The sequence below is a fragment of the Doryrhamphus excisus genome, linkage group LG22, assembly GCF_037039965.1.
Source record: "Doryrhamphus excisus strain RoL-2023G ecotype Guam linkage group LG22, RoL_Dexc_Guam_v1.1, whole genome shotgun sequence".
NCBI lineage: Eukaryota > Metazoa > Chordata > Actinopteri > Syngnathiformes > Syngnathidae > Doryrhamphus > Doryrhamphus excisus.
This window is the reverse complement of record NC_136378.1, coordinates 12,862,500-12,881,146: the sequence shown is the minus strand read 5'-3', so window position 1 is coordinate 12,881,146 and position 18,647 is coordinate 12,862,500. Positions and strand designations below refer to the sequence as shown.

Below are 18,647 nucleotides of genomic sequence, written 5' to 3'. Positions count from 1 at the left end.
AACAAAGGAGAAGAATCTGCAACAAAGCACAGAGAGCCAGACACACTGGAGCCAGCAACTTATGAGGCGTCCCACAGCCGCAGCACGACCCGGAGAACAATTCACTCATCATGCACCACGAACGCTGCAGTCGCCTTCAACTACTATTCATTATTATTTTGCACGTATTAATGCAATTCAAGTACCGAACAAATGTTGCTAATGACCCACGCCTATATAAATATTTTCAACCAATAATGCGCAAGAAAAGTAACACGCATATAAATAACGCATATATATGCAAAAAGGGAGATTTTGAGCATTTCCGAATAATTATGTGTCAGTGATGCAGCGTCAATGCGGGGACTAGTTTGTCAGCACGGCGGAGTGATATGTACCCCGCCTCTTCCCTTTCTGCGACTTGTTTTCAGGGTCCGCAGGACATGGCAAGCAGAAGCTGACGGTGGAAAACTGGGGGAAATCGGTACAGAAAGTTGGAAGTAACGCGTGGGTAACTTTAGAAAAGTAGCCGAAAGACACCGCGCTTTGAAAGGTAGGTGATCGCAGAATTGTTTACTCACTAGAGCAGGAGATGTTATGTTGTTTCATCCGCAGGGTACGCTGAGATCACTTTCCCTTCAGAGGGTTGGGCTAGCAGCGAGCTAGGCTAACCGCTAGCTTAGCACAACTTCAGTCGTGAAGTTAAAAAAGTTTACGGAATGGAGGAAAACACTTTTTAAAAACCCGATTCAATGCGGCTGTTCTATATTAAAAACTTAAAAACGAGAGTCGCGTGTGTTATGATGAGTTCGAGTGTACATTAGCCACTTTTCTTGGCGAGTTAAGTTCAACTTAGCAGCGCTAGCTAGTAAAATTGCCGAGGGTACCGTGCTATATTAGCACGATGTCATCGTTAGTTTTACTATTGTAAATAATAAGAGTGTATTGTAACATGACTTATGTTTTTACTTTTCGCTTCTTGTGAGATATTTTGATGTCTCTTTAGTTTTGTTGTTTTCTTGTAGAACTCCCTTTCTCTGAATTCATTCAGTCTTCCTCTGGGTGGGGGTGCTCAAAAGTAACCAATCTTGCATATGGTCTCTGAAACGTGTAAATTAGCCTTTTGCTCACATACGTGCATCAAATATTGTGTTCCCTTTAAGACTTGTCTGATGCAATAGTACATTTTTGATATTTAATCAACTCATTATCAACTTTAGTTGGTTTATCAACAGTGTGTACTAAAAAATAGACCCCTTTCTTACTTTCTTGTGAGATTTAAAGACTTTTACAGATGCATAATGTCATTCATAATGAGAGGACCAAGCGACTGTTCTCCTATCAAATGGGCCTTTTGATGAAATAAATGTGACTTTAGGTCTCCCATCCCCCTTCAGGGAAGGGAATGTAAATTTGTAGATGTGATCTGTAAGCCTTTGATGGTGCTAACACAAAGACTTACCAGTGTGAGATGAACATTATCTGGAAGGTTGGTCCTCCAGATGCAAATCAATGCATGTATGTGTCTTCTAGCAAGATCTATGAACAATCCTCACCTTTGGAAGTGTCTCAATGGCCAAACCTGTAACGTCATAGCTCCCCTAAAGTGAAATCATCACCAATGTTCTTGTGTGATAGAGCAGTGGGCCTCTGCCGTTCTGAGCCCGCAGGCAGGCCTGTTTTGTCAGAACAGGGTGACGTCAGACTAACACAAATTGATTGCATATTACAGCGGAACCCGCTTAAGCCGGCCCCGTCTGTCGACCACCTCATCCATCGCGTTCTTCTTCCCAGTAAAAAGTGCCTGCGGAAGTCGATGTCGGCATACATGGTCGACTGCTTGTGTCAACATAAAATTTGAGCTCATTTGTAAGAAAAATGGGTCAGTTTATCTTGACACGTGTTGTTAACTTCATCAGCTTGAAAGGACAACAGCAACATGGCGACTGTATAGTTACACAGCAGATTAGATATTTTATCTATTCATTTAATAGAACTATTTAGAAAGAATGAACAAGTCTGAAAGCTGCATAAACCCCTTCACAACGCAACACAGCCCAACCACTGACCAGCGTCGCAGCCTAGAGGGCAGAGCTTGGACACACCCCTGTTATTCATTAGTGATGGGTAGCTATACATTTTATGCTTTGAAATGTCTGGCAGATGTAGAGCATAATCCTGGATTGTGTTGTGAGTAAACTGTGGCAATTGAAGAGAGATGGGGATGATTCTGGAGCTGAATGGGAGTTTCGCCCGCTTTGCAAATGTTTCTGACATAATTGGTTGTTTGAGGGAGCGAGAGGTGTTTTTCATTCCCTTTGTGGTATTGTGAAAATCCTCATGCTCATGCTTGCAGCGTGGTTCAGCCGTGCCCACATGCCAGTGGTTGGAGACCCGATGATAGAGGTAATCTGACCAACTGTGTTGACATTGTGCTGTAACAGTTTGGCCAATGTCAGGTCAAATAAACTTCATGGGCCAGTTATGTCTTGTGTACATGTTCATGTTCCCCTTTGGAGATATTCCAACATTTTTTTGTGTGTGAATTTAGAACAATGAAGCGTGGAAGTTAGTGCAGTGCTGTTGGACAGCTGTGTGCAGTAAGGGAGGGATTGTCTGCATGGTTGTGCTGCGGCAGGAAGCAGCTTTTTGGACTTGCATCCTTTTCTAGCAGGGTCTAGCAGACTTTCACAAGCCCCCAGACAGCTGCTGAAGGCTGCACGTGTTGCATTGTGTCTCTCTTGATTGTTTGCTTAGACCACATCACATATCAGCGTCTCATATATCACTAGTGCATGGTAAGTTAGTGACAAATGTGCTGGGATCCACTGCACACTCCAGTTTCTTGATGTAGGACCACGTTTTGTGGAATTAAATAATTAAGCTGCTCCAGTGTGAGACATTTTCTGCAATAAATGTTTTATTAACACTACAGGAATTTTTGAGTAAGATTGTAACATTCTCATTGCCATGTATAAGTGTAGCAGAGGGTAAAACTAAGTATGCAAAATATTTTCTTTTTTAACCTGATAACTTTTGGCTTTTCAAAATCTTAATTCCGCTTCCTAACCGCCTCATACACGCCTACTCTGCCGGAGAATAAGAAGATGGAGCTGGAAGAAGAAGGGTACTTGGTGCATGATAGTGCAGGGATGCTGTTCTTTGAACCCAGTCTTCATCGTGTCACAGTCTTCACCAGTCACATTCTTCGCTATCAACTGTATTCTCGTGGGTTTGTTGTGGGAATGACCTAGTCTGATGCACTTGTGCCCAACATTTTAGCCATACAACTTGTCGTACATCTTTGAACAAGGATACAAACGTATAAAAATAAAATAATTCAACACTACTGTTGAGCTGTTCTTCAACGCACTTTTCGCGTCACCAGGCAATCGCATAGAATGCAATTCTATGTGTGCTTTTTCAGTGCTTTATCACATTTATATCACATATGCAATTATTGATACAGCCTCAGGATGTCGCCATGTTGGTTATGTACATGGCGGTTTTTACATACCCATGCAATTGCCTTATTTCAGCCAGGCTTTTGCTGCACTGTACAGTATGTGTTTTTAAAGATGAAGAAAATCCTTTGGTTGGGTAAGAGAAATTGAAGTACGCTGCATTTCCCCCCGACAGAGGACAATTATGTGTACCCTGCAAAGCATTGGTATTGGTCATCTGTAATATCAGTCAAAACAAAAATAATGCCGACTTAAATTGATGTGTTTTTCAGACATCCGATGGACCAAGTTTCATTTGGTTGAAGAACAAGTCCTGTTGGACAGCAGTCCCGGTCTGCTGACAACACCCCCCTTCCTCCATCGGTGGTTGTGACCTGACAACGGACCACTTGCTGCAGGGTCCTTCCTGAGCAGCAGCAGCTGCGTCCTGCTTGCTGACTCTTCTCCCTCCCCTGCTTCCTGTGCTTGGTCAGACAAGGCCAGAGCTTCCACTCTTCTCTCCCCCAGCTCTCATCCCAAGCGCTGAGTTAGTTATTCTCATTAAACATACACTGGCAGAGACTATTGAAAGTTATCAAGGACGGCCTTGAAGACCTCTTGATCCCTAAGCAGTCGGCAGTCTCCGCAGACTTCCCACCTGTTAACTTCACTGGTCTCCAGCATGACTTCCATGTCCAGTCTATTTTCCTTCACAAGTCCGGCAGTCAAGCGCCTGCTTGGCTGGAAGCAGGGAGATGAAGAGGAGAAATGGGCAGAAAAGGCAGTTGATGCTCTTGTGAAGAAGTTGAAGAAGAAGAAGGGGGCAATGGAGGACCTGGAGAAAGCCCTTAGCTGCCCTGGGCAACCCAGCAAATGTGTCACCATTCCAAGATCACTGGACGGCCGGCTACAGGTTTCCCACCGCAAAGGTCTGCCACACGTAATCTACTGCCGGGTGTGGCGGTGGCCAGACTTACAGTCCCACCATGAGCTCAAACCCCTGGAGGTGTGCGAGTATCCATTTGGCTCCAAACAGAAGGAGGTCTGCATTAACCCGTATCACTACAAACGAGTGGAGAGTCCCGGTAGGTATTTTTTCCCATTTGAAATATAAATATGTTTAACATACGGTATTGTCAAAACACAGCATTCATATTTTTGTATTCCATCTTAGCAGCAAATCGCAAATCCAAGCCTAGACCATTGTGGCGCTATGCACACCCTATAGCTGCAGCTGCACACAAGCACAAAGAAGCTGACTTGCCTCTCCCTCCATTGCGCAGAAAAATCAATATCACTTGTTCTTGTGGAGTCTTATTAGATTACGTGCCTCAGAGACTCCAAAAGGGTGTGGCATTAGAGAAGGTCTCTAAACGTATGAACCTTTCCGACTAAGTGCACAGCACTTTCTCTTAAGGGTTTGTTCATCATCATCCCTACTTGGATGATATCAGTAATCTAATATACTGTAGGATCAGAATGCCTTCACTTTCTCTCATTCATTGTGCCCAAGCAAAGGGTGGTACTATGGGCGGTCTTTTGCACCAACCAGCAGTGGGGCAGCAGGTCAATATTACATATTATTATCATTGTGTACCCCAGCCTTATAAATATCAAACACGTACATTTGATGTCACGAGTTAGGACTTGGGACAGTTAGGCAATGAGGACATGACTTGTTTATATTACAACAGAATTCTCCTGATCGGTGCTATCAGTGTTCTGGATGGACCATCACTAACGCTCTCTGTTCCTTTAACACAGCTTCAAATAAATAACACTGAACTTTAACAATATCTCTCAAGGTCTGAGAAGCCTTTTGCCAAGGTGAACTTTCATACAGTTTTTGAGGTATTGAAGGATATGCATATCTTTAACGATAACCAACCACCTTAACTGCAATCCCCTGTATTATTGTATTATAAGATAGTGGGTTTATAAAGGAATTAATTGGTTTGGCTTCTATCAGTTAGCAAGTGCGTGTGTGAATAAATGTATTTGGAATGTCGTCTGAGTGCAGTGCCTTCTCCAGCACACAAACACTGGTATGTTCTGCCTCTTTTACAAGCCAATACTAATAAATGTTGTTTGTTCTGACCAGTGCTCCCCCCTGTCTTGGTACCACGACACAGCGAGTTCAACCCGCAGCACAGCTTGCTAGTACAGTTCCGCAACCTGACCCACAACGAGCCGCACATGCCCCTGAACGCTACTTTTCCCGAGTCCTTCCAGCAACCACACAGCGGGGGCAGCAGCACTGGCGGAGGTGGTGGCGGAGGAGGGTCTTTTCCCATTTCGCCCAACTCTCCTTATCCTCCTTCTCCAGCCAGCAGTGGTACTTACCCCAACTCTCCTGCCAGTTCGGGGCCCTCCAGTCCATTCCAGCTCCCAGGTAAACTCAAGCGATGACCCATTGTGGTATACGGCTGCGATGAATGATGATTGTCTTAGTGGACTAATCCGAAGCTCTTTCCATTGAGTAATGGATTTGGCTGTAGACCAGTTGTGTCCAAAGTGCAGCCATTTGCAGCCTGCTAAAATAGAAAGATCTACAGTCATTTTACAGTTTTATATTAAGACCAACACTTCTAACAAGAAAGTCATAATGAGGGGGAAAATACCGTCATTTCAGTAGCATATAGTGAAAATAATATAATCCTAATATTCATATATTCATATTCATAATATGAAAAATAAAATAATTCAACTTTTTGATTAATTGAACACCAAAATAGGTACCACATTGTAATTGGATAATCAATTCATCCATTAATTGTTGCAGCACAGCACCAGACGACATTTTTGTTCTTGATTGCAGACATTAAATATCTCCATCAAGCACCTAATGGAGTCACTCCTCTTTTCTGCATATATTTGAATGTGGAAGAGTGAGGGTGTGGCAGCTGGTGAGGTTGTTCCTGAATCGTCGTCCTAATCTTTATTTCTGGCCTGTTTACTTTGGACTTTTGCATTTTCATGGTACAGCCTTGAAAGTAGACGTTTCTGTCTCTCTCGATATGGTCTCAAACGGCTCATATTGCGTCTCTGTCGGGAATCGCTGGCATGTGACTGCTCGGCAAGCCTCGGACATGTGAAATCTGACACCTTTCTGTGGGACTGATAGTGTGATGATTGTTCAGATCTTGTGTGTGTGTGTGTGTGTGTGTGTGTGTGTGTGTGTGTGTGTGTTGAAAACATTTACCAGCAGCAGCAACTGGCTCATCCTCACTAACCACTCTGTTCTTGTCCCAGCTGACACCCCACCCCCAGCATACATGCCTCCTGATGAGCAGCTGGGCCAGGAGAGTCAGTCCATGGAGACGAGCAGCAGCCTAGTGCCACAGAATATGGCCAGAGGAGGTGAGCAGAAGGAACAGCATTGTACTTTTTTCATTCAGGATATGAATCCCCCAAAAATGGTATTGTTTGAAATTGACTCAAACGTGCACGCCAGGTCATCCGAGATCCACTGAAAGAGCTGTATCAAAAATGCTAGTGACTGAAGTTGTTCTATAACTGCGCCATCGATAAGAGACAAGGTCACAAAGCCAAAAAAAAACAAGTCAGCACAAGCATACCAGATATTTAAAAAGTAACATTAGCGGGGATGCAATTGCAACATGATAAGTGTTGAACAGAGGGTCACATGTATCATCAAAATAATGAAGCTGTTTGAAGTTAAAGTTATGTTTTAAAATTACCGCACCAGCAAATTTGGAAGTGGTCTTTAAAGTGCAGTATTATTGTTTTTGCACATTTAAGAAATTAAGTTATTGTAGAATGAAGGGTGGTATTCTTAGTCAACTAAACTTTCAATAATGATAATATAACAAATATTAACATAAGGAATATTGTGTGGAATCTCTTGAGTTGAACACAATCCATTCATTCCATTCCATCCTGGTCTTTGCGTTTGAATTTAAAATTGGAAAATATCCTAAAGGAAATTGAATTAGCCCATTGTCCTTGATGAAGCCAATTTAGCTATACAATGGTCTCGCTGCTTCATGGTTCAAACATTGCTCCCTGGGAAGTAACTGACACTTAAATGGCAGCATTTTGCAAATTGTCTAATGAAATATGCTGGTGAGTAAATGTTTGTGCTAGTGTGTCTGACTGCTGTTTGCCTGGCAATCGACTAGATGTGCAGCCAGTGGAGTATGAGGAGCCAAGTCACTGGTGCTCCATTGTCTACTATGAACTCAACAATCGTGTAGGCGAGGCTTACCACGCCTCATCAACCAGCGTATTAGTGGACGGCTTCACCGATCCTTCAAACAACAAGAACCGCTTCTGCCTCGGCCTGTTGTCCAACGTCAATCGCAACTCCACAATCGAGAACACCCGTCGGCACATCGGCAAAGGTACGCAAATAGCCAACCTGTTACAGGCGGTAGTTCTGACCGTCAGTCCTAACTGTCCACCAGGCGTTCACCTGTACTACGTGGGAGGGGAGGTGTATGCTGAGTGTCTCAGTGACACCAGCATTTTTGTCCAGAGCCGTAACTGCAACTACCACCATGGCTTCCATCCTACCACGGTCTGCAAGATCCCCAGTGGCTGCAGCCTGAAGATCTTCAACAACCAGGAGTTTGCACAACTTCTGGCTCAGTCCGTCAACCATGGCTTTGAGGCCGTTTATGAGCTTACCAAAATGTGCACCATCCGCATGAGCTTTGTCAAGGTAAGATTGTTGGGATGAAGACACACTAACTTGACAAGACACACCTCATTAAGAAGAAACACTTGCTAAAAAAGATATTTATTTAGAGACCAATTCGTAGTATTAACATTTCAGCTCCTTCTCTACATTTTGTCTTTTGCATCAGTTTTGCTGGGCAAATGGCAGGCAAATAAAGTGGCTTCGAGCCGCACTTTGGGCACTTAACATCCTTCCAATGTTATATCCATAAAAATACAAACTAATGGTATGTCGATGTATAAGTCCAATTAGTGATGTAACGACATGAACATTTCCTATCACCATTATTGTAACCAAAATGTTCACAGTTATCATTAGCACTATATTGCCAAAGGTGCTCAAAATGTAAAAAAGTGCTGATACACATAAAGTTGATAATAAAAAAAAAACCACACAGTTGTACGCACACCCACTCTGTAAATAAGTGCCCTTTGGATGTTTTATTATTTTAAGACGATTATCTGCCAGGCACACACACTGTTACTCCTGTAAAAACATGTTGCAGTCTTTCTACTAGGATTTGTTTTTATGAATGTCTTTATTCTCCAAATGAAGTGGTTCTATGTCAGCGTTTCTCACTCGATGGGAAGGGAAGTGTTCCCAGCACGAGCACCAATTAGCCCCTAATACACGACTTTAGGTGTGAAACCTGCCCAAGCTCTATTGCATCAATTATTGAAGGGGTACTTTTGATAGTAGTAGGAAGGAAAAACCTACTTAACATGACCTGTCATGTTTCACCAACAAAGAGAAGAGAAGAGAAGAAGAAAAGATAAACCCAGAATCATAATTCAGCCCTCTAATGTTCCCCCGAAATTGTCTCCATTGTGTGACTGATCTCTTTGACTGCTCCAGGGCTGGGGAGCGGAGTACCACAGACAGGATGTCACCAGCACCCCCTGTTGGATCGAAGTGCACCTGCATGGGCCGCTCCAGTGGTTGGACAAGGTCCTGACTCAAATGGGTTCTCCCCTTAACCCAATCTCCTCCGTGTCCTAATAGTGGATTTGATTTTTGTTGTCTTTATTTTTCACCTTTTTTTTCCCTCCATCAGTGATTTAATTTAAAGCGGTCTTAATGGCTGAACTGTTTACACCTACTTTGGGAAGGGCTTGTTGGACTAGAACGGCAGCAGCAGCCACAATCAGTTGTTGAAATGTTCATGTCACAGGGAGAAAGAGAAGAAATTCCCAAGTGGACTTCTTGACAGCGCTACAAAGTGCATCCTTTGGGGCGTTGTTGAGCTTCGATAAATCCAATTTTAACCCATCACATCAAAATGATTTTTTATTTCTCAATTTTTAGTTTTGAATTGAGCTGAATGGTTTCATTACCTTGCCTTATTTTTGACAATTCTGAATTTATGGAACAATTTTCTTATATTGTTGTCTCAGATATTTACATGTGGAGACAGAGGCTCAGATATCACACATGCTTTCTTTTATAGTCTCTAATTGTAGAAATGAAGACTGGGCTCTACTGCCTTTCTGAGAAAGTTTGCTAACGTGATAGTCTTTGTGCTGGGAGATGGATCACCGAACACGTTATTCATGCCATAAGCTAACACATAGTGAATGTTACATCTGTTGCAATACAACTAGTCATGCAAGATCAGTTTTTACTTCTTTGTTGTTTCATGCTCCATCAACTTGCATTGTCCACACACTATTAACAATATTGTGCACTCGAGGTTTATGTGGAGGCATGTATTAAATGTTGCCGTGGGTTACAACATGTTGATGAATGACTTCATTAGCTCCATTAAATAAACTGGTTATTTGGTTCCTGTGCCTGTTTTTTTTAAGTTGAATGTTTTTTTTCCCCATTTCAGAGATGCAACAAATTGACACATTTAATGACACATTAATGTATTTAATTCCAATTTAAATGAATGATGCAGTTAATTGATGGTACAATTTTTATCCAATGAATTAATGGCACATGTGCATAAGGGTGATTATAGGGGTGTTATTTCATGTTGAGAGTGCTCTAATGAAAAGTGTATTTAGAAGTTAGTAAACAGGTTCTCTATGCTCTGCCTACAAAAATATTACATATGTAAATAAGTAATTCATGGTCAGGCCACGAACCAATTAACTGTGATAAATGAGGGATATTTAGATTTTTTGGAAGGAGAATAGCAGAAGTCCAACTGGACTAGATGAACAAGATGGAATACAGGAAGTGAATAATTGTAGGATTAAATCGGACTTGCTTCTTTCTACTCCTTTTGATTTAGATTTTTGTGGAAAGGTTTCAAAGCTGCTTCTAGATGAATATCACTTTGTGTCATATTTCCTCATGGCTGTTCAATAACTTGAGTTCTTGACTCTCACATACAATCATATAATTCCAATACTGTAGATTCCCAAAATGTAGCATCATTAATCATCATATAATTCCAATACTGTAGATTCCCAAAATGTAGCATCTTTAATCATCATATAATTCCAATACTGTAGATTCCCAAAATGTAGCATCATTTGAGCCTTTTTACAGTAGCCACAATCAGGCTGTTGTTACTTTGTCCGACAGTAGGCGGTGTTGTAACAACTAAAGATTTAACTTTGTAATGTTTATAAAACATTTAATTAGGATTAATCACATGTCCACAATTAACTTACAATTAATCACAGAAAGATGTTCTTATCGGTTGTAATTTGTCAACACAATGTATAAAAAACAAACACAACAGGGAGACACTGGCAAACTGTCCATCAATCCAAAACACCCGGCAACTAAGTGGAATGAAAAAAACACAGCGGTCAAGGACATTCCAGAACTAGGACTGCACCCATATACTGTCGTGCATAGAGGCGTTACTCTCCTCAGAGGATCGGAGTATGTGTGAGCATTTAATTGGCTCAAGCTCGTGTCAATCAAGGGTGTGTGTGTCGCTCTCTAATGTACAAGCATGGCAGCTGGCTTTATATGGTTGCCAGGCAACCTGTCAGCGCAAATGCAAATAACAGTGCAATCATTGGCTGGTCTACAGTACTTTTATTGTTGAAGTCTAGTCAACTCTCGACACTTAGCTTTGTACAAACCCCGGAAAAAAGCCCTGAAATCATATGGAGTTTTTGGTAGAACACCTCCGGGCTGGCTCCATCCCAACATCACTGCCCCCTGCAGCCCGTCACCTGAAATACAGCTTAGAACCTCACACACGCGCCTGCCTTTGCTACAATATGATATATTATAATTAATTGCGTAATAATTGCAATCTATGTAGAGGAGTACACGTTTATTTGCGCATATTCCAAAGGCAGCGTTTTAGTGATCACTACACATATAACTCTTACGTCACATATTGAGGCAGGCAGACAACTTCCGATTGGACCACGTTGATTTCACCGTAATTCTCATAAAACGTCGCTGACGTGTTGCAATCATAAAGCAGCTACATTATTATGCACAAACAATAGTACTGTGTATAGCTCGTATTTTTTAAGTTAGCGCATATAAAGTAATATTGAATCACCGGTACGTGTGATTTCACCATTTGAAATCTGGTTGCGTTAAATTACCGTAAGAGCCGGATGTGATGTGGCCGCCAGACAGCAAGCCAAAGATAAACACGTAGCCCGACAAACAGGGGCGAGAATTAGAGATACCTGACAAAGGCAGCTGTAAACCCTCGAAATGGAGTGACTGGCGGGGAGATAGATATCTTAGAAAACGAGGAAACGCTTCATAAACAAGACTTCCAGATACATTGGTTTGGTGAGTCCAGAAGAACTGACAGTTGTGAAGCTACCGGCTAAGCTAGCTAACGCTAGCCAACAGTTGCTAACCGTCTCATGTCCTTGTTACTTTTGAAACAAACGAACCGAGATCAAAATTCATAACGTGCGCATTTTCTGCCAGTGCTACATTTGTCAGTTTTCATTGTATTTGCAAATGTCTCAGTCGTAAGCTTCCGCAGGGTTTCAATTTCAAAGGAAATTCTTAATGGTGCGATTAAAGAGCATTTTGGTATGCTGATGAGGTCACAGTACACACTTGGGGGTTAGCATGATTTCATTTGCAAATGTAACCAATCACTGGCTTTGAATTCATTAGTTTCTTTAGTGTCTCTGGAGCCCAAGGCAAAGATGTGTCTCAAGACAAAAATATTGAAAAATGTTAATATGGATGAAAAGACTTTCACGCATCATTGCATGTTGTTCTCCTCAACTGCCATCTGACGCCTCTAGTTTCCCCTTTCCTTCACAAAAGCAGTGCTTGGAGGCCAAGATGGTGCGTGCTGCATTGGTCACGGCCACTAGTCTGGCATTGACTGCTGCTGTGGTGGCTCATGCCTACCTCCTCAAACACCAGTTCTATCCAACTGTCGTCTACCTCACCAAAAGCAGCCCCAGCATGGCGGTAAGACCGCACTCAAGTCAAAGCAAACACCACTCCTGACCACTGCTTGTGCGTCGTCATTTCACGGTCACCTGTACCTTGTGTCTGCTTGTAGGTGTTGTACATACAAGCGTTTGTATTGGTGTTTCTTCTGGGAAAGTTCATGAGGAAGGTGTTTTTTGGACAGCTGAGGGCTGCAGAAATGGAGGTACTTTTGATATGCTGTTTGTTGTTAATTGAGGATCATATGTCTCATGACATTCCTGTTTCTGTCCCATCAGCATCTCATCGAGCGTTCTTGGTATGCCGTGACGGAGACGTGCCTGGCTTTCACCGTGTTCAGGGATGACTTTTCCCCTCGCTTTGTTGCCCTCTTTACCCTTCTGCTCTTCCTTAAGTGCTTCCACTGGTTGGCCGAGGACCGGGTGGACTTTGTAAGTGTTGGCAGACAAATCTGATTCTTTTATCTCCTCATTTAAGCACAGGGGATGCCCTTTGAATCAACCGCACAGCATTTGAGTTATCTATTAGGCTATGTCGGCATGAACACAGATATTACCGTATGCGTGCCCTATTTATATATGAGAGTTTTACGTGTGGTAGCAGCTGTCACTATGGAGAGCTGCATAGGGAAAATAAGCTTTGAAGCTTATGGTGGTTGCAAATAAACACACTGCTAAATTCCAGGAGAGACATTGCGTCATTATAATTCTGAAATATGAGTCCATTATGTCTTTTAATATGCATGATTCACTATGAAGTGAATATATGTTGTTTTATACTACATCATAGTCAACTGAAATGTATGAAGTTTGGATGTGTGTGGAAGATGTATTAGAAATATGTAGAGAAAGCGCACAGAAGAATATCTTCCTGTGTCATCTGTCATTGCACCTGCCTTCCCCTCCCACAATGAGCAGCCATGCGAGTCTGCAGCTGCTTTTGAATGTAAAATTCTGATAATCTGCATACATCCTGCAGGCAGATTTACAAATGGACTATTGTGAAAGTGCTGTTTTTGTTGATCAGCTTTGCACATCTTACTATACATGCAAACCTTTGGCAGCGCATTCTAAGTCGCCATGCTTCATAAATTTGTTTTGGCATTTTTAATATGTGTGCTTTTATCTTTGTCAGATGGAACGAAGTCCAAACATATCCTGGGTTTTTCACTTTAGAGTGTTATGTAAGTACACGCGTCATCATTTCATCCCTTTTCACTTTTGTCTATCTTAATGCTACACTGAAAGCGGTAAAGTCAACATAAGGCAATAGAGGACTTTCCATGTTAGACCTCCACATAGAAACAACTCATACCTCCTGTACTCCTTTATAAGGACTCATTTGAGTGTGTTGTGTTCTGCAGCACTGATGGGACTGCTGGCAGTCTTGGACTTCCTTTTTGTGCACCACGCCTGCCAAAGCATCATCACCCGTGGAGCCTCAGTCCAGCTTGTTTTTGGCTTTGAGGTTTGTCACATTGGAATACAGATGAATTAGAGCTCCTATTTGGTGTCATTCTGATATTTTGTACACTCAGTATGCCATCCTGTTGACCATGGTGTTGACAACGTTTATCAAGTACGTCCTGCATACCGTTGATCTGCAGAGTGAAAATCCCTGGGACAACAAGGCCGTCTATATGCTCTATACGGAGCTTTTTACAGGTAAGGGGGTGTGTATTTCATTGTGTATTTCAAAGTTGCCATCCATATTGTAGTAATAATCGCGTACTTTTTTTTCCAGGTTTCATCAAAGTGCTTCTGTACATTGCCTTTATGACAATTATGATAAAAGTTCACACCTTCCCCCTTTTTGCTATTCGACCCATGTATCTGGCTATGAGGTGAGGCATCACACATATTGGGTAGTTTTAACACTTTACACCTGTTTGTAATAGTAGTCCTTTTCAATGGTTTGGACTGCCAGGATCACGCAGCTTTTTTAGCTAACCAAAGTATTGGAAAGGTGTATTAGTACAGTAAAACCTCATTTAGTGCAGTTAGTTGGTTCCAGACCTGATCATGATGAATTAATTTCCATGTAGTGGGAGTATTATAGGGTAATATTTTTGTAATTACAGCATAGATACTGTTAATGAAGCACAGTAATGCTGTTTTGTTGTTGAATACAGCCTGTTGCTAGTCAAAAGATGCATATTATAGAAAACCTGTTTGTTTTTTAACATATAGACATGATATAACACCCCTATAGTCACTTTTATAATCATATCACCCAATATGATAAGCATGATGAGAGAAAATGAGCCATTTAGTAGTAAGATATTGACTTACACATGCTAGCATTAGGGGAGTTGTTACTTTTTACGTCATTACTTAACTTTTTTGCTAATAGGCTGTAGTCAACCATAAAACAGTGCTGATTTTTGAATGAATATATTTGGAAAAACCACGAGAGTGAAGCTCTGAAATTTGAAGAAGCATAAAGCGGCGAGGAATGATTGAATCATGCATTTCAGCTCCATCACTGACATACTGGTTATGTTTTTAATGGGGTGTTCCTTCTCCCTCCTTTTAGACAATTTAAGAAAGCCGTAACGGATGCTATCATGTCTCGGAGAGCCATCCGCAACATGAATACACTGTGAGTAATACAAGCTAGTTCTCCCCAACTTTATTTGACATGCAGGAAAAACATCAAGTGTGCTCGATTCCATTTTATTGTCTGACTTAATATGAAATGACAGATGATATACTTTTGGTCTGGAAAATGAAACGTTTCCACGTACTCCCTGCTATTTGCTTGGGAATGACTGCCCTCAAGTCGGGTGTCCTTTCATGGGGACTTTAAAGGTCACTGACATGATATTTTTCAACGCAGCAACCCCCCAGTCATATTTAGATACAGCAAAACTTGTTTCTTCAAGCAGCATAAATCATTTGTTTGGTCATCAGCTACCCTGATGCTACACCCGAAGACCTACAGGCCTCTGACAACGTTTGCATCATTTGTCGGGAGGAAATGGTGACTGGAGCTAAGAAACTACCTTGTAATCACATCTTCCACTCCAGGTAGGTCCTGGGAAAGAACCCGACTAGACGCGCTGCCGCTTGGTGGCTCATTTTGACTCGCTCTTTCTTTTTATTGGTGGTGATTGTCAGGAATATGGGCAGGATGACTCGTGGACGTTTTCATGTGTTCACCATGACCCGATATTGCCGTCCCACTTAGCACCACCCAAATGTCATCAATCTGCACACTGACAAATGTATCATACATGACATGCATAAGTATGACATATGACATGCATAAGTATGACATATGACATGCATAAGTATGACATCCTGATAACCGAAGCCTCTCTTTCATCTTTCCCTTCACACACAGCTGCTTGCGTTCCTGGTTCCAGAGACAGCAAACGTGCCCCACCTGTCGCATGGACGTCCTGCGGGCATCCAGTAACAATCAGAATGCTACGCCTGCACAGGCTCCGCCCCCTGCGCCCGTTGCCCCTGCCCATAACGCTGTCCCCCCAGCCAATGGTGAGAGCAGCCACTCATCCGGCTTCAGTACCTTTATGCCCTTCGATATGGGCGGCTGGACTAAGTGAAGTGCTTCATTCATGTCAGTCTTATTCCAGAATATTACAAATGTACCTGAAAGGCATGGATGTTTCCTCAAAGTCCCACCAGGTCATTGAAGCATTTAGGTTTGAATGAAGCATTGGTAATGAATGTTTCCTCAAAGTCCCACCAGGTCATTGAAGCATTGAGGTTTGAATGAAGCATTGGTAATGAATGTTTCCTCAAAGTCCCACCAGGTCATTGAAGCATTGAGGTTTGAATGAAGCATTGGTAATGAATGTTTCCTCAAAGTCCCACCAGGTCATTGAAGCATTGAGGTTTGAATGAAGCATTACAGGTGACACAGTAAAGAAAGTAAAATGTATCACGTAGTTCATGTTTTTGGTATGGAAATGGAAGGAAATGGAACATTTCTGTTTAGAAAGAAAACACCGACTGACTGGTTTGAGGGCCCCCCCCCCCCCCCCCCCCCAATATGCCAGACGTGTCTAACGTACTTAATTGGAGGTAATGGCTTGGAGGACTGCAGCTTTCCAGGGTTGGTAACACATCTCTACTTGGCTCCCAGTCGCTCCCGGCATGTTGCCTGGCTTTCCCCCGGGCCTCTTCCCCTTCTGGGGTCCTTTCCCTCCAGCGCCTCCACCAGCAGCGCCCGGTGCTGCAGACGCTCCACAGAGTAGCACCGAGGCAACCCAGGCAGCCGGTACGTGATACGACCCTAAAGGTGTGTGTGTGGGGCGGGGGCATGGCTATGTGCTGAGCTCGTATGCTTGCTTCCATCAGGTACCAGCCAGTCCACCTCTCCCAGTGCGGACGCAGCCTCAGCCGCCGCTCCTCCAGGCTCCGCAATGCCAGGATTCCCCTTCTCCATGCCTCCTCCCTTCCCCAGTGCACCGTGGCTGCCCATGCCGCCGCCGCCTCCTCCTTTTAGTAAGCTTTAGCCACACCACAAACGCTCCGCATTGCATTTGCTTTATGCCTGTTTCTATTTAGAAATGACATGGTTGAATAACGCCTCCCTTGGCTTTCAGTGTCGTCTATGCCTCCTCCTCCTCCGTCTCTAGCACGCCTGTCAGAGGAGGAGCTGAGGGAGCTGGAGGCCGAGGGTCGACGGGGCCTGGAGGCCCGACTCCAGTGTCTCCAAAACATCCACACCCTGCTGGACGCCGCCATGCTCAACATCCACCATTACCTCAGCACCATCGCCACGCTCACGTAAGCCGACCTTCCGCTCGCAATCATCATAGCTCATCCTTCGTCTGAAAAAACACGTCATCAGTGCACAAATAATTTCTTTGTTTTCATGAATGATGCCCCCTATGGGTAGGCATGCTGCAACAGTTTCTCATCATTTCATTCATTTTCTACCGCTTATTCTCACGAGGGTCGCAGGTCTTTTTCATCCATTTGTGCATATTTTTGTCCTGTTTGTTTCATAACTCACACAGCTGCTGCACTAAACGTCATTGTATGTTTTCACTGCATATGATGCTGAAATAATGCTTTTGTACAGGCACACATGTTTTTCCTCTAACATTAACAACAATAATATACATAATATATTATCCATAATTTAGTTGGGACAGTTAAGCCAGAAAGATAATAGAAGGTTATGTTGCCATTTCTGAACCTCTGCTTTCTTGTCAGACCTCCAAGGGCAGACGGCAGCACGGCGTCATTCCCCACTGCTGGTACCAGCACCACCCCAGAACCCAGCCAAGAGAAAAACTCCTCCCCCGGCTGTAAGAAACCTCCATTCCATGAACACAAAGTTCACTATCAATCATGTTGTAATATTTCACTGTTGGCGCCTCAGTGAGCACAGCCCAGACGGAAGACTCTTTGGCAGATAAAACTGATGAAGGATCAGAGGATGAAGATGGCGAGCCCAATGCCGCTGAGCTGAGGCGCCGGCGTCTTCGGAAGCTGGAAACGCCGTCGCCCGTGCCTCCAGACAACTGATGGAACAGATGGAGGCAAACAGAGCAACAGAAAGATGACAGATGACATGTTGGTGATGCTTTCTGAGCCCCTCCTCTCTACGCCTCTCGCCTTCCGCAGGATCCGCTTTGAGAGCACGTCAGGCTGCCGGGATTTCTCACTCATGTGACCGATTCATAGCATGTTTTTGTTTCTTCTCTTCACTGGTTTGGCCACACAATAGTGGGATGGGAGGACTGCAGGCACTTTTGATGGACTTGGTGTAGAAGACTGGGTTAGGTGGTTTGCCTGAACTGTGATATTTTTTTCTTTAGTCAGCCAGCCTGGTAGGAAGCTTGTTATGCTGCACAGTGATCTTTTCAGATCTACATGAATGAAAGAGGAGGGTAGAAACTTTTTTTTTTCTTTGCACTTTGCATCCTGTTTTTTTTCCAACTTGGCAAGTGCTGTAACATACAGATTTATTTGAATGTACATACTGTATAAAGAGTTTTAATAGGATGAATTGTACAGAAAGAATAAAATGTGCGACTGATGAGTGATGTTGGGCACATTTCTTGAAATAGCAACAGATGCATACATTTTTTGCAGTGGCGTGTCTATAAGATAGCAGGCTTGTGACTTATACTTCACTGCAATGTCGGCAATCTAGCTAGCTGTTGAGCTTCATGAGGAAGCGAACCACAGGGA

The 18,647-nt window shown here is 43.0% G+C and overlaps 2 protein-coding genes across 5 annotated transcripts; both read left to right on the top strand.

Annotated features, from left to right (window-relative positions):
- The first annotated feature begins 368 nt into the window (after positions 1-368).
- Positions 369-9,907, top strand: smad5 (SMAD family member 5). The gene is made up of 7 exons (XM_058063774.2): positions 369-532; positions 3,716-4,507; positions 5,524-5,814; positions 6,675-6,782; positions 7,565-7,786; positions 7,850-8,106; positions 8,980-9,907. Exons 2-7 carry the CDS (start codon positions 4,105-4,107, stop codon positions 9,121-9,123), a joined length of 1,425 nt encoding a protein of 474 aa, XP_057919757.1. The 5' UTR covers positions 369-532; positions 3,716-4,104; the 3' UTR covers positions 9,124-9,907.
- A 1,724-nt stretch (positions 9,908-11,631) lies between these two features.
- Positions 11,632-18,497, top strand: syvn1 (synovial apoptosis inhibitor 1, synoviolin). Of its 4 annotated transcripts, XM_078788296.1 has the most exons (17): positions 11,632-11,847; positions 12,340-12,492; positions 12,587-12,679; positions 12,753-12,905; positions 13,609-13,657; positions 13,838-13,941; positions 14,012-14,138; positions 14,218-14,317; positions 15,010-15,075; positions 15,387-15,503; positions 15,820-15,974; positions 16,585-16,719; positions 16,800-16,946; positions 17,048-17,231; positions 17,664-17,758; positions 17,833-17,992; positions 18,078-18,497. In XM_078788296.1, exons 2-16 carry the CDS (start codon positions 12,361-12,363, stop codon positions 17,976-17,978), a joined length of 1,803 nt encoding a protein of 600 aa, XP_078644422.1. In that variant the 5' UTR covers positions 11,632-11,847; positions 12,340-12,360; the 3' UTR covers positions 17,979-17,992; positions 18,078-18,497. The 4 variants fall into 4 exon arrangements, with proteins under 4 accessions (XP_078644422.1, XP_078644421.1, XP_078644420.1 ...); XM_078788295.1 differs by having other exon boundaries at positions 11,638-11,847; positions 12,346-12,492; positions 17,833-18,497; XM_078788294.1 differs by having other exon boundaries at positions 11,638-11,847; positions 12,343-12,492; positions 17,833-18,497.
- The last annotated feature ends 150 nt before the right edge of the window (positions 18,498-18,647 follow it).

What these genes read in the sequence shown, in the direction of transcription:
- syvn1 (XM_078788296.1), top strand. Translation starts at nt 12,361, where the DNA reads ATGGTGCGTGCTGCATTGGTCACGGCCACTAGTCTGGCATTGACTGCT. An exon ending in ATCCGCAACATGAATACACT is followed by an intron (nt 15,076 to 15,386) that starts GTGAGTAATACA and finishes TTTGGTCATCAG; the next exon opens with CTACCCTGATGCTACACCCG. An exon ending in CGCTGTCCCCCCAGCCAATG is followed by an intron (nt 15,975 to 16,584) that starts GTGAGAGCAGCC and finishes CTTGGCTCCCAG; the next exon opens with TCGCTCCCGGCATGTTGCCT.
- smad5 (XM_058063774.2), top strand. Translation starts at nt 4,105, where the DNA reads ATGACTTCCATGTCCAGTCTATTTTCCTTCACAAGTCCGGCAGTCAAG. An exon ending in CAGTCCATTCCAGCTCCCAG is followed by an intron (nt 5,815 to 6,674) that starts GTAAACTCAAGC and finishes TTCTTGTCCCAG; the next exon opens with CTGACACCCCACCCCCAGCA. An exon ending in ACAGAATATGGCCAGAGGAG is followed by an intron (nt 6,783 to 7,564) that starts GTGAGCAGAAGG and finishes GCAATCGACTAG; the next exon opens with ATGTGCAGCCAGTGGAGTAT.